The 18,300-nt window shown below is 54.3% G+C and overlaps 2 protein-coding genes across 3 annotated transcripts; one reads left to right on the top strand and one right to left on the bottom strand.

Annotated features, from left to right (window-relative positions):
• The first annotated feature begins 3,873 nt into the window (after window positions 1-3,873).
• Window positions 3,874-15,809, top strand: LOC127466436 (SITS-binding protein-like). The gene is made up of 12 exons (XM_051777204.1): window positions 3,874-4,857; window positions 5,551-5,712; window positions 6,501-6,984; window positions 8,741-8,912; window positions 9,626-9,830; window positions 9,955-10,105; window positions 10,202-10,381; window positions 10,814-11,082; window positions 11,535-11,671; window positions 12,696-12,817; window positions 13,855-14,034; window positions 14,516-15,809. The coding sequence occupies exons 3-12, from the start codon at window positions 6,526-6,528 to the stop codon at window positions 14,687-14,689; spliced, it is 2,049 nt and encodes a 682-aa protein (XP_051633164.1). The 5' UTR covers window positions 3,874-4,857; window positions 5,551-5,712; window positions 6,501-6,525; the 3' UTR covers window positions 14,690-15,809.
• A 359-nt stretch (window positions 15,810-16,168) lies between these two features.
• LOC127466352 (uncharacterized) lies at window positions 16,169-18,171 on the bottom strand. Of its 2 annotated transcripts, none has more exons than XM_051777076.1 (2): window positions 17,342-18,171; window positions 16,169-17,278 (listed from the first exon to the last, which is right to left on the bottom strand). In XM_051777076.1, the coding sequence occupies exons 1-2, from the start codon at window positions 17,704-17,706 to the stop codon at window positions 16,414-16,416; spliced, it is 1,230 nt and encodes a 409-aa protein (XP_051633036.1). In that variant the 5' UTR covers window positions 17,707-18,171; the 3' UTR covers window positions 16,169-16,413. The 2 variants fall into 2 exon arrangements, with proteins under 2 accessions (XP_051633036.1, XP_051633037.1); XM_051777077.1 differs by having other exon boundaries at window positions 16,170-17,256; window positions 17,342-18,163.
• Window positions 18,172-18,300: the final 129 nt, after the last annotated feature.

Below are 18,300 nucleotides of genomic sequence, written 5' to 3'. Positions count from 1 at the left end.
GGCTGGGATTGCTGTCCTGGATTAACCCCAGTATGTTTTATATCCCAAGGAATCCAGAAAGGTCTCCAGCCAAAAGCTGCTGCAGCCCCTCACCAGGACTCCTGGCCCTGCCTGCCCACTATAATTAGCACAAAACCTCATTAGTGCTGGGCTCTGCTTTGGGAGAGGCCAGGGGAGCTCGCCAGGGCTGGTAATTGCTAATTACTGGAAGCCCCCCTGGTTGGCTCTCCGGGGGGGGGAAATTCCCCTCCCGGGTATAAAATCTTCAGGATGCAGCATCTGTGATGGGTGGGGACAAGTTTGGGGGGTTCCCTCTGTGTGGATCCTGGGGGGCAGCACTGGGGTAACCCCATAAATCCTAAATCGGTGGGGTGGGGGGTGTGCAGGAGTTGGGCAAGGAAGGAAATGGAGAAGAGGAGGAAGAAAAAGAAGGGAACTAAGAAGAAAATGAAGAGGAGGAAACAAAAAAGACAAAGAAGAGGAGGAAGAAAAAAAGACAAAGAAGAGGAAGAAGAAAAAAAGACAAAGAAGGGGAGGAAGAGGAAGACCTGTGCCTTCCTCAGAGCAGAGCCTGCAGCTTCAGAGCCCCAGGGAGGTGAGTCCAAGCCAGTTCCCTGGAGAGGAGGAGCCCAGAGCTCCTCCTGCAGCCTCCTCCCTGCCCAGCAGGGCCGTGCCACTAAAACTACACCCCAGGGCATTTTTGGGATGGAAGCCAGGAGCGAGGGCTGGGGTTTGGTGTGCCTTGGAGCTCTCCCAAAAGAACCACGACTGTCCTTAGGGAGCACAGGGCTTCAGGGCTGCTAATGACCCCCACAGGGAAGAGGGATGGACAGAGCCAGGGTATCCTGGGTGGGTGTTCCTGTGTGTAGCTGGGAAGTGTCACTCCTCTGGGGACACATGGGTGTCAGGAAGGTTGTCCTGCACCTTTCCAGCTCAGCTCCACAGGAAGAGTTTTGATCTCATCTCCCAAACAGCATCTCCAGGGCCGGGATTGGATTTGGCAGCACGTGGGCTGCGAATCTGCTCAGCAGGTTTCTAGGAAGCTTGGGAGAGGCAGATGAAGCAGAAAGGTCCTTTCCAAGAGCTCCCTCGCCTGTGGTCACCTCCAGCAGCTCCCTGGCATGTCAAGCCTCCCCATTACCCCCTCTTAACCCCTCTGCCAAAGGGTTTGCTGGAAAACCAAGGGATTTTGGAAGACCAAAATCACGGGCTGAGGTTATGGGGTGCAGCTGCTTTCTCTTGGCAGCCACAGCTTTTATCAGCAGCTGTGCCTTGTTTTAAGAAAAAAAATAGATGGTTTGGGCTTTTTGAAGGCTTTTCCTGGAGCAGCAGCACATGGATCTGGCCTTGCCGCAGCTCCAGCCCCATTCCTTGGGTTATGGGGAGAGTGGAGCTGCCAACGGCCCCTCCCAAGCAGGTGCTGCCTTTGGACACCCCAAATCAGCACCTCCACCCCACTCTGAGGGATCTGAGCTCAGAGCAGGAACGTTGAGGGTGTCTGAAATAATCCCCGGATTTAAGATGCCTGGGCTCAGTCTGGGAGTGCAAGGGGGGGGTGAGTGTTCCATGGAGGGGTTTTCCTCGGCACAGCTGGCTCCTCTCTCCCCACATTAGCAAGTTTAGGGAATATTGTGCATTAGGGTTTGGTCCCTGCCTCCTTCTCACCACCTTGGTTATTTCCAAAATATTGGGCTGTGCCTGGAGGGAGAGGGGACAAGGGATACACGAGGGCTGTTCCTATCCCATCAGCACCAACCGGAGTTGGCAGGTGGAGCTTTGGATTTTCCAACTAGAAAATGATCCATCCATGGGTCACTGTGGGTGCTCTGGGCTGTCCCCCAGACCACCCTCTCCCCAAAATCTGCTGCTCCATGTGAGACTTCCCTGAAAGCACGGATGGGCTGGGGATGGACACAAAGAGCCCCCTGTGTCCGGGTGCTCCTGGTTTGGGAGACATGATAGGGATGGGAAGGGACAGTCGTCCCGTAGTCACTTCCAAGGGCTGTTCCTGTTGGTAAAGCTCCGTTGCCATTCCAAGTCCTGCTGCTCATTTGTTGCTTTATAAATAGCTGTGGAGTTCATGGAAGTCTGGAATTGTTTTCCAGGAGGAAATCTGGGCTGAGATTTGGGTGCTTTGGAGCCGTATCACCCTTTTTGCTTCTTTTTTCTTTTAAAGCGATAAATGTCCCAGCTGGAATAAGAAGCACAAGGCTCCCTAAGGCATGGAGAATTCCAGCACAGCCAAAGGCTTTTGCTGGCACTGAAAGGAAAGACTGGGAACTGCAACGGGAAGGAAAACCGACGGAGAACACCCACCACAGCACATCGGCTGGTTTATTCCCGGGACGGATTCTGAAGGCATCTTCTCCCATGAGACACACCTTGGGAGAGCAGGAGGACAGTATATCCATGTACATCCATGCTTCCAGCTTCAGGTAATCCACCCTGCCTCACCACTGTGTCTCCCAGCTTTTGGATATCATGGAAAAATGGATAAAAAGTGGGGCTTTGGTGTAGTGGGTTTTTGGTACCACAGGATCCATCCCCCCAGGGAGAGTTTGGGATGAGGCTGCTCCACTTGACTGGGGAAAGTCAAGGAGAGATGCCAACTCCTGGAGGGCTTTGCTGCTCCCACCAGTTTTCCTCTGCTCTTGGCCAACCCACACAGCTTTCCTTTATTTTTTTTTTTAAACATTAATATTTATGAAACCCCAAACCAACCTCCCCTGGAGGGTCTGGCCGTGCTGCTGGGAAGCTGTGGCTGTAATTTCTGGTGCTTCAAGGCTGTAGGAAAATATTGATGGAAAGGGCTGGTCCTTCCCAAGTGTAACCCCACACACATGGAAAATCCCTGTGGCTCTCCGTGCTCTCTCTTTTTCCAGCCAGACTGAAAGGTGACAACAGGACTCTTAAAGGATGTGACGTGTGATCCACAGGGTGAAGGAAGCCTCTCTTAGGGGCTGCTGATCCTAAATCCCAGGGGGAATAACCCTTAATCCCTGTTTTCTGGGTGTTTCACCAAAAAAGCTTGGATTCCCGAGCTCTGCTTATTGGTGCTCGTGGGTTAAATGTCTTTTCAAGCCTCCCACTCCATCCTTCCCCAGGAACCTATTGGTGCTGCATCCCAAACAGCCTCGAGGGCTGGCAAATCCCAGAATCCTGGAGTGGTTTGGTTTGGAATGGACCCTAAAACCCATCCAGTTGCAACCCCCTGCCATGGGCAGGGACACCTTCCACTATCCAGGTTGCCCAGAACCCCTCAGCATCCCTGGAGCTTGGAAAGCCCCGGGGGATATTAAAAGGGAAACTTAAGGTCCTTTCAGCCCTGCAAAGTCAGGAAAGGAGGAAAGATGCTCCACTTTGCATAGGAGGAGACTTAAGAATGTATAAACAAAACCCCAGCTACTGGAAGCAGGGGGGCAGGACACTCTCCTGGAATCCAGGAGCCACCCCAAAATGATGGGTTTTTTTTCCTGTAGCGGGCCAAGGCAAAGTGGTTTTCCTTGGCAGTGTGAGGAAGATGAAGGGAGGCTTCCTGCTGCTCGAGGGAGCCGCCTCGTGCTGCGATTTGTGAGGGGCAGGAAAACTCCCAAAACTGTTCCTCCTCCCAAAACACAGCAGTTCTGGGAGGGAAGAGGGCTCAGCCCAAACCCTGACCACGTGCAGCGCTGGGGGGGGTGCCCAAACTTGGCCAAATATTTTGTTGAAACCTCCAGCAGGATTCTTTCCCCGGGATTTGAGATGCTTTTTAAGAAAAGCTTTTTAAAAAATCCCCCTGTTTCCTGAGATCCCACCTGGGTTTGGCCCCTCCACACTCCCCCTCCCCCCTTATCCCGCTGCATCCGCACCACCGGACATGCCATCCCGGGGTTTCTCTAATCCCACCTTGGGGGCCCCTCTGCCATCCCATGGATGTGATTTAATCATGGGCCATGTGACAGAGCTTTGACTTGAGCTGCTGCAGCCAAACACCACCGTTAGTTGCCCCCCACCCCACCCCCAGCCCGTTTTGGGGTGGGAAAGAGGGAATTGCAGATCCCTGTGCAGCTTTTGGGCGCTGCTGCTGCATTCCCTTCTTTCCCCTGGACAGAGGATTAATCCTTCCCAGTGCACCAGGACTCCAGGTCATCACAAAGATCTTTTTTTTCTCTCCTCTGCCCCGTTTCTGAAGGTTTTGCAGCCAAACCGATCCCTGCCTGGGGCACATGGATCTATGAAGCCTTGTAAAGTGGTGGCAAATCCCACACCACTAATTCCATCAGCTCCGGCTGATGCTGTGGGTGAACAGCTCTGAATGACCATGGGGTTTATTCACTTCTACTTGTTCCCCTTTTCCAGGTCGTGGGGTGTGTTGAGCACCCCGAGTGCCTGTAACTTCCCTGGTGGAAGGAGCACCCCTTCTTCCTTCTTTTTTGGATGTTTTCCCCTTAATTTTAACTTGTTTTAGGGTCCCACGGGATCTGTGACCTCCTCAATTAGTGCTTCGAACCCAGCCCTGCTCTACCTCCTACAGCTTTGCTTAACCCCTCCTGATCTGTGTTCCCAGGGGATTCCCAGCTCCTTTGGGATGGACATCACTGTCTCACAGCTCACACCCAAGTTTTTGGGGCAGCCTGACTCATCCTTTCTCCTTATCCTGGATCCATCCTTCTCTCCTGCTCTGGAGGCCCAGGGAGAGGCTCGTCCCGATACCATCCACCCATTTTCCCTCCATCCCACACTGGATGTTGCCCCAGCTGGAACGAAAAGTTGATCCTGATGGGGAAAGGCCCCTCCAGGGCATTACTTGAGCCACGGATGAGAATTTTCCTGGTGGATTTGGCTGTCCTGGGATTTTCCCAAAGAGCAACATCAGAGGTGAGCAGAGCTTTGGCCTTGGGGTTCAGGGCTTGGAATTGTCGGGGTTTGGCCTGGATGCACGATGGGGAATTGCTTTTAAATCCCAGGGGTTTTTTATATCTTGGCAGCCAACAGGTTGTAATATTGCTTGGAAAACCCAGGTCTTCCCTGATCACCTGTAGGCAGGGTGGGATAAGCGTGAACGGTGACTGGGGCATGGAAAATGGATGGAAATCCCAGATTTCCCGTTTTTTGCACTGATGGGGTTTGCAAGTGTCTCAGGAAGTTGCTTCCCTCTGCTTTGGGGTGCAGGCAGCACCCTTACCTGCAGCTCCCATTTTGGCAGCCTTGGAGATGATCTGAGGGGTGTCCAGTGGCTTTTGTGAGGTAAAAAACAGGGATAGAATCCCCCAAAATATAACAATAACAACCACAAAATCCAAAGCAGTAGAACAAGGAGTTCTCAGTGCTGCCAGGGCTTCTCACGTGTGGGTTCACAGGTGCGTGGTAAAGGCTCAACCAGAGCCACCTCGAAAACTTGGCAAAAAAAAAACCTTTAAAATTATTCCCCTATAAAGAAAAGCCTTTAAAACTTATTATTTTTAATTTCCTGCCCCTGTCTCTGATGAACAGCCACCTGTGGCTACATGCAAGCTGCAGGGGAGCGGGTGGGAGGGAGGGAGCTGGTCTTAAGTAACGCTCTTGGGTTAGGCTGGATCAAGTTGCCTCGGCTGGATGGCTCTCTCGGACACAGCCAGGAGGGAAAACTGCCCTGGGAAACAGGAGGAAAACCTGCTGCTGGTGGGAAAACCAGCGGGAAAAACATTGAGGAGACTTGAGAGGCTGCAACAGCATCTCTGAACCTGCCTTCAGGTAAAGAGATGTGGGGAGGGGGCGGTGGGGGGTGTAGGGGTGGGTGTGCTGTGCCAGGGGAGACGGCACCATTCCCAACCTGCCGTCGGGCAGCGGGATGGAGGGGCACCCTGAGGTGCAGGAACAACAAGTGCCACCCCATGACACTGTCACCACAGGTGATCCCTTACCTGGGGAGCACCAGGTGCCCGTTCCCTTGGACTCACCCAGCACCTGGACCTTGCCCATGGGTGTTTTTTGCTCTGTGCAATATCCAAGTACTTTTCCAGGGAAGAGAGAAAGGAGATGGAAAGAGGATGTTGCATCCTCCCCCCCTCTTTTCTCCAACCATCCTGTGATATTTTCCTGCACCCCTGGCTATTTACTGCTGCTTCCAAATGGAGCAGTGACTTGATGCCAAACCCCAGGGATCAGCAGAGGCTGGAGAACAGCCCCGCTTCCCACCGGCCATGGTCCCATCTCCCTCCCGGGCTCTGGGCCCCGCGTGTCCTCCTCCTCAGTGTCACTGTGTGGGTGCTGTCAGCCGTGCCAAGGGGCTGAGCTGGCTCCAGGACAGGCTTTGGGAGCTGAGCCTCCGTCACCGAGCCCAGCAGCGGGATCTGCCGCGGAGGAGGCTGTGGAAGGGACTCCTCTTACCTTCGGATCGGTGCAGAGAGAACAGAGCTGCAGCTTTCCTTCTTTTAAACCGTTTTTTTTAATGGAATTAATTTTTTGTACATGCTTTTGGAGCGGTCCCAGGGAATCTTTTGGAGCAACCCCAGAGGCTTTTCTTTCTCGTGCCTCTGCAGGAGGGCTGAGAAGCGGAGCATCACCATGCCCCTCTCCCGCCACACCGGTCAAATCCCAGAGTCCAACTGGACCTTGGGCTTCAGGGAGATGACGGAGCCCTGGAAAGGCGCCGTCGGCTGCCTCGGCGTGGCCGTCTTCTTCGCCATGACCATCGGCATCATCTCCTGGCAGGCCCTGGAGCAGTCCCCGGAGGAGTGGGTGCTGCGCGGCCGGGCCGGCGGGATGCTGTGGGAGCGCCGGCGCGGGGCCCTGGTGCTGCGGGCGCTGCCGGCGGGGCGGGCGGTGGCGGCGATCGCGGTGGGCAGCGTGCCGGCCGCCGAGCCCCCGCCGCCGAGGGACCACTGCTGGCACGACGGCGGCCAGTTCTGCTACTCCTGGGAGGAGGACGCCGAGCTCCGGCTCTCCCTGGAGCCCCCGGCGGCCCCCGGCACCGAGTGCTACGGCGTCCGCTGGACCCCCCTGCGCCCCGACGTGACGCTGAAGGTAATGGGGACCCCCCTGCCCAGCTCGGCATCGTTCGGGGCCCAACGAGCCAAAGCGGGCAGGGTCTGGCCTGGCAGAATTCCCCAGCTCCCGTGGAGCTCCCCAGCTCCCACAGCCTCCAGCGACCGGGTGGGAAAAGCCTTTTGGAAGCATCGTGACCTGATGCTGAGCCCCCAGAACCCGGAGGGGCTGTGGCCGGTGCCACGTTGGAAAAGCCTTTTGGCAGCATCGTGACCTGATGCTGAGCCCCCCAAACCCCCAGGGGGCCCTGGTGGTGCCGTGTTGGTGACCCCGGGGTGGGAGCACTGTGTTTATATGGAGACGGAGTAAATAACTGCTGGAGACAATGCTGGCGAGAACCTCGGGAAGGTCCATTCCAACGCAGACACAATGGGCAGCTCCCAGGGGATGGGAATAACCCACGTCCGCTGCTGCAAACACCGAGGGGGGCTTTATTTTTGGTATCATTCCCTGTTTTGTCCCTCGGTTAAACGAAAGCAGGCTCTGAAAGGGAGCGTTAGGAGGGGAAGGAGGAACCCTGTCAGAGCAAGGTGTCCGGTTGTGGGGAGCCCCCAGGACAGGGAGGAAAGCAGGATGGGGCGGTGTGGGACGGGGGATTGTTCCCCTTCAGCCATAAATCACCTGTTGGCACCATTTTGGGTGAGTGGAAGGTGTTGCCTGAGCACAACCCCTGTGTACGGGGCTGGGTCCCCTTTGCTGGCGTTGGTGTGGGGTGTACGAGAGGATGAGCAAGACAGAAGAGGCTTTTCCCCACTTTTTTTAAAAAAAACAAACCATTGGAAAATATGATCCAGAGGAATCTGAGTTTAGAACAGGCTGTTTTTCCCTCTTTTCCAGCTGGTGTAATGAATTCAGCTGACACCTGGTACATCTATTCCGAGCCTCCAGGGTTTCCACTTTAATAATTTACATCTCCTCTCCCCACCTCTTGGAGAGACTTAACCTCTCTGTGCCCCGAGCTCAGGGCTCCAGGAGGCTCCGAAGCCTTGGGATTGGGAATAAACACGAGGTGGGCTGAGTTGGGGTTCTTCAGGTCTCCTCTGCCTGCCCCAGCCTCCCTCCACGGCCCCAAATCCTCGGGATTTCGGGGAAACCCGTCCCGCCTGGGAAGTCACGCGGACTCTTAAGTCCTGCTGATCCCTTGACTTGGCAGAAAGGAGAAAGTTTTAGAGGCTTTGAAGTGAAAATGGATGGTTTCTGGCAGGAGGTGGGTCAAGGATGAGGATGTCCCCGGGTACAGGGTCCTGTCAGCCCTATGAGAAGTGTCCCAAATCCCCCAAACTGAGTCTCGTTGAGGGAGATTCTTGTTATGAGCCCTTGGGAAGCTGTGCCTTGGGAGAGAGCACGTGTCCCTCCAGGGATGCCGTGGTACGATCGAGGTGAGGGCTAAAACTTCCCTCAGGTGGGGGCAGTTGCAGCTGTAAATTCGTGCCAGAAACTCTGGGAAAAGTGGATAGAAAGGTTAATGTCTTTAAAAGTAAAACAAACTTAGAAGTAAAGCAAACAAAGAAAAAGCACCAAAGAAAGAAAAAACAACCAAACAAAAACCCCAAACAAACCAAGAAACCCCAAACAGATTTCCCAGCTGGGGTCCTGAAGGTGAATTTAAAGCTCACCCCATTCCACAGGCAGGGACACTTTCCACTAGCACAGTTTGCTCCCGGCCTCACCCAACCTGACCTTTCTCCTCACCCTGAGCCTTCCTTGCTCTTTAACGATGCTCTCCTGGTTGCAGGATTGCTTTTCCATGGCCAATGTCTCCTGGTACGGTGGGCCAAGCATCCGTGCCCAGCGCTGGCCCCTCAATGGCGCAGAGAGCCCCGCACAGCCCTTCGTCAGCGGAGACCTCGGCACCAACCCCGACGGCTTCGGGCCTGTCCTGGACAGGTACTTCTTGGGCTCGACAGGTAATCACAGCCTTCCCTGTCCCCTGTCCTCTGGTTTCAATCCCTGTGCTTCCCCATCCCCCTCCTCACCTCTAAAGCAGCTGGTTTAAGAGCAGCGTAGATGCCTCCGAGAATTAAATATCCTACAAACGTAATGACAGCCGGCAACAGGATGTGGCACTGCCTGGATCCCACACCGCCTCATCCCTGTGGGAAAGGCTGTGATATGGAACCTGAGTGCCTGAGGATGGCACGGTCCAAGTCACCCCGGGGACATCCTGTACTCTTCACGTGTCTGGGATTTTTTTTCTTAAGTCTGTGCCCATTGCTGCTTCCTCTATCTCCGCTTGAGTGGCTTCACAGCTCCCTGATGCTGCTGTGGGATGCTGGATTCAGGCAGGAGTTCAGCTGCTGTTGTCGTTTTTGGGTGGACATTGGGATTATTCTGCAGAGCACTGAACTTTGGGTATTCCCCCAAATTTATCCAATGACCCGCAGCTGCCCTGAACTGCTGCAGCCACTGCATGCTGAGCAAAAAAGGCAGGAATGGGAGAAATCTAGCCCTTGAAAGGCATTTTGGAGGCTACAAGGGAATAGCAGGAACAGAATGGGGACGGTCGGCATGGCTGGATCTGCGGTGGGATCAGTCGGGGAGGTCTTGGCAGCGCACAAGTGCCAGGACTGGGAGGAGCCGGGCGCCCGCCGAGACACCATTCCCCCTTTCCTCCCCCCAGGAGTGACGGTGACGGTGGCGCCCGACGTGCCCCTGCTCCTGTCGCTGGAGAGCCACCGGCACTTCTGCCTGGAGACGCCGGCGGGCCGGGCGGAGCCGCTGCGGTACCTGCTCTGCATCGGCACCGACGTGGCGGCCGCGCACCGGCACAGGGGCAACCCCCCGGCGGGGCCGGCACGGGCACGGCCGGACACGGCGCTCCTGGGGTGGGTGTTCCCTCCTCCCGGGGATGGGCATCCTCCCAGGAGCCCCAGGTCGCTGCCCGGAGCATCTTGTTCCGGCCCAAAACCGCGGCACCCCCCCCACCCCCCGGCTTTTCCCACCCCGCAGGTCCCCGATGTGGCGGTACCACGGCCCGGAGGGTTCCGCCGCCAAAATCAAGCGAGGTTTGAGATCGCTGGTGAGGAGGTTGAAGCGGCACGGCCTTCAGGAGGGGGTCGTGGCCCTGGGGGAGCGCGGCACCGCCATCCTGGCCGCAGCGGTACGAGTGTCCCCCCGCGCCCCGCGCCCCGCGCCCACGGAGAGCTCGGCATCGCCGCTCCCACCGACCACCCCTCCCTGCCTTTCCCTCCCGCAGGAGCACGTGCCCTCGGAGCGCAGGAAGAGGCAGGACCTGGCCCTGGTGGAGCCTCTGCAGCTCTCCATCACTCTGTCCCCCTACGCCAGCATCACCTCCCCGCTCTTCCTGCAATCCCTGCACCGCGGCGAGGCCGCGGGATACTGGCTGAGCCGCCAGCCCCGACCTGGGGGCAGCACGGTACAGGATACAGGACCCCCCTCAACCCTAAACCCAAAACTAGCACTGGATAAACCCCCTCGGGTTTATTACTTACAGGGGGAACAGCCCAGTGCTCCTGTGCTGGGGCACGGCAGTGCTGTGGGGAGCAGCTTCTCTCCTGGCTCCTACGGAAGCAGCTTGGAAATTCCCACACTTCCAAAAGATTTTAAAAAGTTGCCCGTGTTCAGAAAATCCCTCAACTCCATTTTTTTTTGTTTTTTTTTTGTGGTCAGTTTAATGATCAGCCACGTTGCCACCCACTGGGGGGTTTTTGGGGGAGAATTGAGGGAGGGTTGACACCTTCACGTGCTGCGCCTCAGCGCGGGGGCAGAGTGGCATTCCCCAGCCTCACACCCTGGAATAAGCAGGATATTTTATGGATCTAACAACCACTTCCGTCCTCATCCGCAGATCCCACTGCTGACCACCTGGAAGGGGCAGCTCTGTGCCCGCCTGAACGTCACCAGCGAGGCGGCACTGGCCTGGTACCTGGCACGTGCCCGGCGCCTGCGGCAGGCGCTGGGGGCCACATACGTGGCCTTTGAGGGAGTCGAGGGTAATTCTTTCCTGGAGCAGGATGTCCCACCTCCCGCCGAGCTGGCAGGTGATGGATACACCAGGGTGTTGGCGGCAGCACTGGCGACACTGGGCAATGGCACCGTTGTCAGCGCCGGGGCCAGGTGGGTACCGGGGACACGCCTTGCTGGAACCAAGGGGTGTGTGAGTTCCTGGGGGATGGTTGAGGGGATGTCCTTGGGATGCCAGGAGTGCTCAGCACCCAGGGAAGTGGCACAGAGGTGGTCTAGGGCAGCATGTTGGAGTCGATGATCCATGTGGGATCTGAGGTTGGTGAGGCCCTGGCACAGGTTGCCCAGAGAAGCTGTGGCTGCCCCTGGATCCCTGGAAGTGTCCAAGGCCAGGTTGGACGGGGCTTGGAGCAACCTGGGCTGGTGGAAGGTGTCCCTGCCCATGTCAGGGGGTGGGACTGGATGGGCTTTAATGTCCCTTCCCACCCAAACCATTCCAGGATTCTCTATCTGACCCCAGTGACTGCCAAGCCAGCCAGGCATTGTGGAATTTTGGCTCCTGTGAGCCCTCTAAACACCTCTAAGGGTTTGTTTTGTCTCCCCAGCTCCAGTCACCTCCCTCTGTTCGTCCAGATGAGCCCCCTGCGCTCCGACTGGAGCCACGCGGGGCTGAAGGGGCTGATCCCCTCCGTGCTGCACTACAGCCTCTTGGGCTACAACTTCTTCATCCCTGACACTGTAGGTAAGGATTTGTTTGGGTTTTTTCGTTATTTCTGCCTTTTCCTCAGTGATTTTTGCGGAGTTTTTCGAGGCAGGAGGTGCATTTGCACCTTAGGTGTGCTATGGGAAGGCTTGGAGCACTTTGCTCCCCGATTTTCTGTTCTGCTGGTTTGGTTGGGATGAACGTTACCAGGGAATCAGCTGAGGAATTAAAAACAAAAGAACATGCTGTAAATATTACCAGGCAGCCCCATCAGCAGCCGGGTCTCTGGGGATGCCCTTTGCAGAGCTCCACCACAACCCACCCCCACAGGGCTTGGCTTGGGCTAAATCCCACCCGGTACAGCCAGGAGGGAGCCCTTAGCCAGGATCCACATCCCCAGGCTCCTGGCTGGGGAATGGATGTTCCTAAAGCTCAAGCAGCTCTGCTCCAAGTTTGCCTTTCTGCCCCAAAGCACAATGGCTGGAGAAATCCTTAAATAAACACGTTATAAAAGGCAAGAAACAACCTCTAATCAGGGCCAAGCGGATTGTTGCCCCTTTTCTTGGAGCGGACGGGGTTTCAGACCTGGAGAATGGAGCTAAATAACAGCCCCGAAATAGGGGTTGGAAGCAATTTTTCAATTTGGCCTCTATTTTTAGCCTGTTTTCCTTAGAAAATGTGGCTCAGGCAATCCCAGCACGGCAGTTCCCACCCCGACGGACGCTGAACCCCTCGGCTTATTCCAGGGAAGCAGGACAGGAGCGCAGGTCCCCCCGCATGGAGAGGGTTGGGGTGTTTGCTACTGGGGCACGTGGCCCCTTAGGTTGTGTCCCAACATTCTGAGAGCTGCAAAATCTGGGAAAAGCCTCTGAGGGAAATGGGCATTTGTGGATGGCTGGGAGAGCCCTCGGCTCGTGCCGTTTCTAGGGAAGCTGTGGCAGGTTTTTGGAGCGATGGCTCCCAGGGGGGTTTAGGCACCGGGAGGGGCTCTAAGTGTTCCCAAGAGCTGCCTTTTCCCGTGGGAGGCCCCTGAGCAGCCCCCCTGAGCCCTGTGTTCCCACAGGAGGGAGCCTGGCCGGTGACTCCGCGGGGGACCCGGAGCTGTTTGTGCGGTGGCTGCAGATCGTGACCTTCCTGCCCGTGATGGCCTTCGGGTCCCCACCCTGGCTCTGCTGTGACTCCTGGGTGTGTATCCCTCACTCTGACCAGGACGACACCGGCTCTCTCATGAGGAGAATCCGAGGGATTTAAATGGAAAGGATTTATGTCCATTATCAGTGGATTTAAATGCACGTAAATCGGGTGCATTATCAATGGATTTACATCCACTTAAATCCATTTAAATTAACAGATTTATATCCAGTTGTCGATGGATGTAAATCCATTTCAATCCAAGGGGTTTATATACAATATCAATGGATTTAAATCCATTTAAATCCAATGGATTCATATCCATTATCAATGGATTTTATCAATTTAAATGCAGCAGATTCATATCCGTTATCAGTAGATTTAAAACCAATGGGTTTATACCAATTATCAATAGATTTAAATCCATTTAAATCCAAAGGATTTATATCAATTATCAAGGGATCTAAATCCATGTAAATACAATGGACTTAGATCCATTGTCAGTGTATTTAAATCCATGTAAATCCACTGGATTTGTATCCACCATCCATGGATTTAAATCCATTTAAATCCAATTAATTAATATCCATTATAATGGATTTAAATCCATTCAAATCCCATGAATTTATATTCATTATCAATGGATTTAAATCCATTCAAATCTCATGGATTTATATTCATTATCAATATATTTAAATCCATTAAAATCCAATTAATATTCATTATAAAAAATTTAAATACAGTGGTTTTATATCCATTGATAATGGATTTAATTCAAATGGATTCACATCCACTATCAGTGGATTTAAACCATTTAAATCCAATGGATTCATATGCATTATCAATTGAGTTAAACCTATTATCAATGGATTTATACCCACATAACTTAATATCCAATATCAACCCTGTTTGTACCTTGTTGGCTGCCATAACTTGATCAGGACATTGGAATTCAGTCACCTCTCTTCCCAAGGGAATATATATATATATAAAAAAAAAAAATTATTTATTTATTTATTTTCATTTTTCCCTGCCTGCTTTGCTGTTTCCTGGATGTCAGGCTCCTGACAGATTTCCCTCTGACCCTGCAGGTCCTGAACCTGACCCGCCAATGCATCCAGAGGCACCGGGACTTTGTGCTGCCGCTCCTCCTAAAATACAGCGAGGAGTGGCAGAGTTTGGGACACCCCATCTTCCGCCCAGCCTGGTGGCTCAGCCCCACGGATCCGACTGCCTTCACCATAGAGGATGAATTTCTCATTGGAGATGAGGTGGGAATTCTGCACCATCCTGTGAGCCCAGCTCTGCCGAAACACAAACCGGAGCTTCGTAGTCAAGCAGATTAAAATCCAAGCCAAAGCAGCTGGTTGATGTGGGTTTGGGGTTTTTCCTTTTTGGAAAAGCTTGGCTTTCTTCACAGAACTATTATTCAGGGCCCTGGAAACCTCTTTCAGCTTTGGAAGTGAAATGATTTAGCAGGAATCAATAGTCTCAGAATGCTGGATACCGCTTTTCCCGTAAAACAAGGGAAAATAGTTTTAAGGCCAGGCTGGACGGGACTTGGAACAACCTGGGAGAGTGGAAGGTGTCCCTGCCCATGGCAGGGGGGGAATGAGATGGGCTTTAAGGTTCCTTCCAACCCAAACCATTCCAGGATTCCCTGGTGACCATCTCATCCCCACATGTACATCCCGCCCAATCCACCACCTGCTAAAGTTCTTTTTTCTTTCTTTTTTTTTTTTTTCACTGCAGGTCCTGGTTGCTCCGATAACAGAAAAAGGACAAAGATGGAGGGATGTCTTCCTGCCTGGAGAAGGACACCTCTGGCTGGACACCAACTCTGCCCGTGTGTTTGATGGAGGCACCATCCTCAGGAATTACTCTGCCAGCCTGGCTGAGGTGCCCGTGTTCGTAAAGACCTCCTGAATCCAGCCTGGGCAGCTCCTGGACGGTGACCTCGGAGAGCAGCGCTGGCCACAGGCTCTTCCCTGACACTTCCAGACTGTTTGCACTTTTCCAAGAACCTTTTTTTTTTTTTTTTTTTTTATTTCAGGAGAAATTGTTTGAGTTTTCTTACTCGCTGTTATCCAGAAATAGCAGCAGTATGGCTCTGCCACCACCATCCACCCACAATGAATGCTCACCTGTATCTTTCCAGGGTTTTCCCATTGAAATATTTGTGTGAGTGTGTTTAGGTGGACACATCCAGCGTTTCCAGATCCCTGGCAAGGTGCTCAGAGAGGCTGCCTTGGCCAGGGAGTGGATTTTCCGGGAGATAAACAAACATCAGCTTATACCCGATGGGAAGTTTTGTACTGAGTGAAAAAAAAGTAAATCCAGGGAAAACTAAACAGGACAGCTCTGTTCATCTTACACCAAATGGGAAGTTTGGGATTTAATGAGAAAAGTAAATCCAGGGAAAAATTAACAGGATAGTTCTGCTCCTGTGCGTGGCCCCCTCCTGTGCCCAGCGTTCCTCGCTTCTCCCACCGGACACTGGGTGTGTTTGCCAGGAGTCTCTGGTAGCAAGAGTCCACCTTTGAGGATAATCTGGGAAAATGGGTGAACTCCGGATCTATTTGAAGCAGGTTTATGTGGAAGAAAAATAAATTCACTCAAGGAAAGGAGTGGCTCTACCAGAGCATGATGTGGACACCCAGGATCCTTGCCCACAAGCTCCAGACCTCAGCACTGAGCCCTGTGAGCCCCAGGTCCTGTTTTTCACCATTTGTTGAATTTTATGGCTTCTGTTCCCAATTATTTCTAGCAGTGCAAGAGGGATCCAGTGTGATCAGCCTCCTTCCATCCAGCACAGAACGTATCCATTGGCAAAATCCATGTCCCACGTGCTGAACATGCATTTAGGGAGATTATCAACTACACTGATATCCCAAGTGAGGGATAAATGGGACAGTGCAGGTTATTGGGGTGATTCCAAAGGCTGGCATTTAGGGACAGGGACTGGGTGACAGCTGGGAGGGAAGTGAAGGGCAAGTTTTGGCCCTGGGGCAGGGCTCGGGCACCTCCAGCACTGAATGGTATCAGCTACACCTTTTTTTGTGGAAAATGTTCCTGTACCAAGGTGTGGCTCCGCTGGAAAAATGCTAAGGGCTTCCAGCTTTTCCCAGCAAAATTTCCCCGGATAAAATTGGAGGAAAAACAGAAAAAAAAGAAAGATTCCAAATAAATCAAATTCAGCTGTGGAATCCTGGGGCACAGAGTGGGGAAGAGCCCGTGGGGATGTGGGGAGAACCCCCTGCTCCTTGCTTGATCCACAGAGGCACATGATGGGGCTGGAGGGAGCACAGAGAGGGAAAGCATAGGGCTCATGAGGGCAACCCAAGGCACTCCCACGGCCTGGGGTGCTCCAAAATACCTGTGGAGGCTCCTGAGACAGCAAAAAGCACAAAGGGAAATAAAGGAAGCGTTGGCTAAAGTGACATTTGTTTATTCGGAGGGAGTCAAACCCCGGAATGGGATGCCCAGAGAGGATCTGGTGGCTCCATGCTGGGAGATCACAGAAGGCTGGCTGGACACTCTGGGCTGTCCTGTACCAGGACTGAGTGTGGCCTTTCCCCTCTTGGGAGGGTGGGCTATTGGGTCCTGTGCCCTGCATGGCTCTGGGTCCTGCACCGGTACCGGTTCCTCCCTTAGGAGTCTGGGATGTGCTGTTGGTGCCTCGGAGCTCGTTGCTCACCAGCATTCCTGCTCCTCCAACTCCTCTGCCTCGCGGAGTCGTCGTGGGGCTCCGTTCCTGAGGACGATGTCTGGGTGTCCCGGCGTTGCCTGCGGGACCTGCTCCATTGCCTGTGCCAGCCGTGGGAACGCTCCCTGTTCCTCCTCCGCCACCTCTGTCTGCTGCGGCGGCCCCGTGCCTGTCCCTGCTGATCTTGGCTCTGTGGCATGTGGGGCCCGCGCTGGGATCGCCTCCCCCATGAGGAGTCTGAGGTGTCCTGTTCGGACCCTGGAGCTCGTCCCTCGCCAGGCACATTGTCCCGATCCACTCTCCACTGACGCCTCCTCCTTCTCCGCCGACGCCTCCTCCTTCTCAAGGAGCTGCTGCCTTGGGCGTGCCGAGACCACTGGTGGCCGTCACGGTGCCACCTCAAGGACCTCCTTCGGCCCTGCTCCGAGAGCTCATCGTGGCTGCTGCCACTGTGTCCTGAGCAGCTCCACATGCCTTGCTCCGAGCGGCTGAGCTGCCTCTGCTTGCTGTTGTACACCTGGTCCTGCACCTCGTGGTACAGGGCCACGTGCTGGGGGTACGTGTGGCGGATGGGCCGCTGGCACTGGGGGCACGCGGCGTCGCTGAGGCTCCAATCCCACAGGCAGAAGCGGCAGAAGCAGTGCCAGCACAAGCTGGAGCACTTGGTGTCGATGTCCCGGCACGCCGGGCAGGCGGGGTTCTCCTCGCTGCCATCCCGTGGCTCCTGGCTGGTGCTGGCAGCAGAGGTGCCCGGCTCTGGAGAGTCCTCCTTCGATGACATCTCGCCCTGCAAGAGACACAAAGGTTCTCTGCGGACACGCGTCCCTCAAAAAAATCCCACAGTGCCTTGTCCCTTTGGAGCCGTCCCACACCTCAGCAGCGGTGTTGTCAAGTGGGGCCTGCTGCCCGCCAGTCTCCCCACGGGATTGACTGAAGATCTGTGCCCCCATCCTGATTTCATGGAATGCTGGGACACAGCCCTTTCTGACGCAGCCCACGTCGCGGTGTCACGGGTGAGGTCGGCCCCGTCACGCGCCCGTGTCACAAAGGGACAGCCCCGAAGGGCCAGGGTGCTGTGGCTGGGTTTAGGGACACGTGTCAGCAGATATACTTTGTGTCTTCGAGGGTGAGATGGTGTCACAGGAGGGGACTCCAGAATGGAGCCCCAGAGGGAGGTCCCCGAGGTGGCACCACGATGGCCACAGGTGCCCTCAGCACACCCAGGCCTGCGACTCATCAGGAACTGCAGTCACTGGACAAGGGGGAATGGCTTCCCACTGCCAGAGGGTGGGGTTAGATGGGATACTGCAAGAAATTCTGTCCTGTGAGGGTGCTGAAGCACTGGAGTGGATTTCCCAGAGAAGCTGCAGCTGCCCCATCCCTGGAAGTGTCCAAGGCCAGGTTGGAAGGGGCTTGAGCAAACTGAGATAGTGGGAGGTGTCCCTGCCCATGGGACTGAACAGGCTTTAAGGTTCCTTTGAACACAAACCATTCTATGAGTCTATGACAAGCAAGGCTCCTGCTCTCCTTGGGTGAAGCTCCATGGAGATGGACCCAGAATTCTTGGGTTTCATTGCACTGCTAGGTTAGAAAACATCTCCCAAACATACACTTTGCTGGATTCACATTTATCCAGTTTTCTTCATGATCTCAGGTCTGTTAATATTGCTGATTAAAATAAATGGTCTGAAGGCTCTTAGTCCTTCAGCCAGCAAGGACACAAATCCTTCTACAATAATCGAATAAACACTGAAAAAACTCCATCTCCTATGTAATGGAATAATTGGATAGACTAGTGCTTCCTTCTCAGAACTGCGTGGAAAAAAAGGAA

Source organism: Manacus candei, unplaced genomic scaffold (assembly GCF_025592945.1).
Source record: "Manacus candei isolate 608988 ecotype Guabito, Panama unplaced genomic scaffold, ASM2559294v1 h1tg000009l, whole genome shotgun sequence".
NCBI classification, from domain to species: Eukaryota; Metazoa; Chordata; class Aves; order Passeriformes; family Pipridae; genus Manacus; species Manacus candei.
The sequence above is the reverse complement of the archived record's forward strand: the minus strand, read 5'-3'. Positions and strand labels throughout refer to the sequence as shown.

What these genes read in the sequence shown, in the direction of transcription:
- LOC127466436 (XM_051777204.1), top strand. Translation starts at nt 6,526, where the DNA reads ATGCCCCTCTCCCGCCACACCGGTCAAATCCCAGAGTCCAACTGGACC. An exon ending in GTACTTCTTGGGCTCGACAG is followed by an intron (nt 8,913 to 9,625) that starts GTAATCACAGCC and finishes TCCTCCCCCCAG; the next exon opens with GAGTGACGGTGACGGTGGCG. An exon ending in CCCGACCTGGGGGCAGCACG is followed by an intron (nt 10,382 to 10,813) that starts GTACAGGATACA and finishes CCTCATCCGCAG; the next exon opens with ATCCCACTGCTGACCACCTG.
- LOC127466352 (XM_051777076.1), bottom strand. Translation starts at nt 17,706, where the DNA reads ATGAGTCGCAGGCCTGGGTGTGCTGAGGGCACCTGTGGCCATCGTGGT. An exon ending in TTGACAACACCGCTGCTGAG is followed by an intron (nt 17,279 to 17,341) that starts GTGTGGGACGGC and finishes GCGTGTCCGCAG; the next exon opens with AGAACCTTTGTGTCTCTTGC.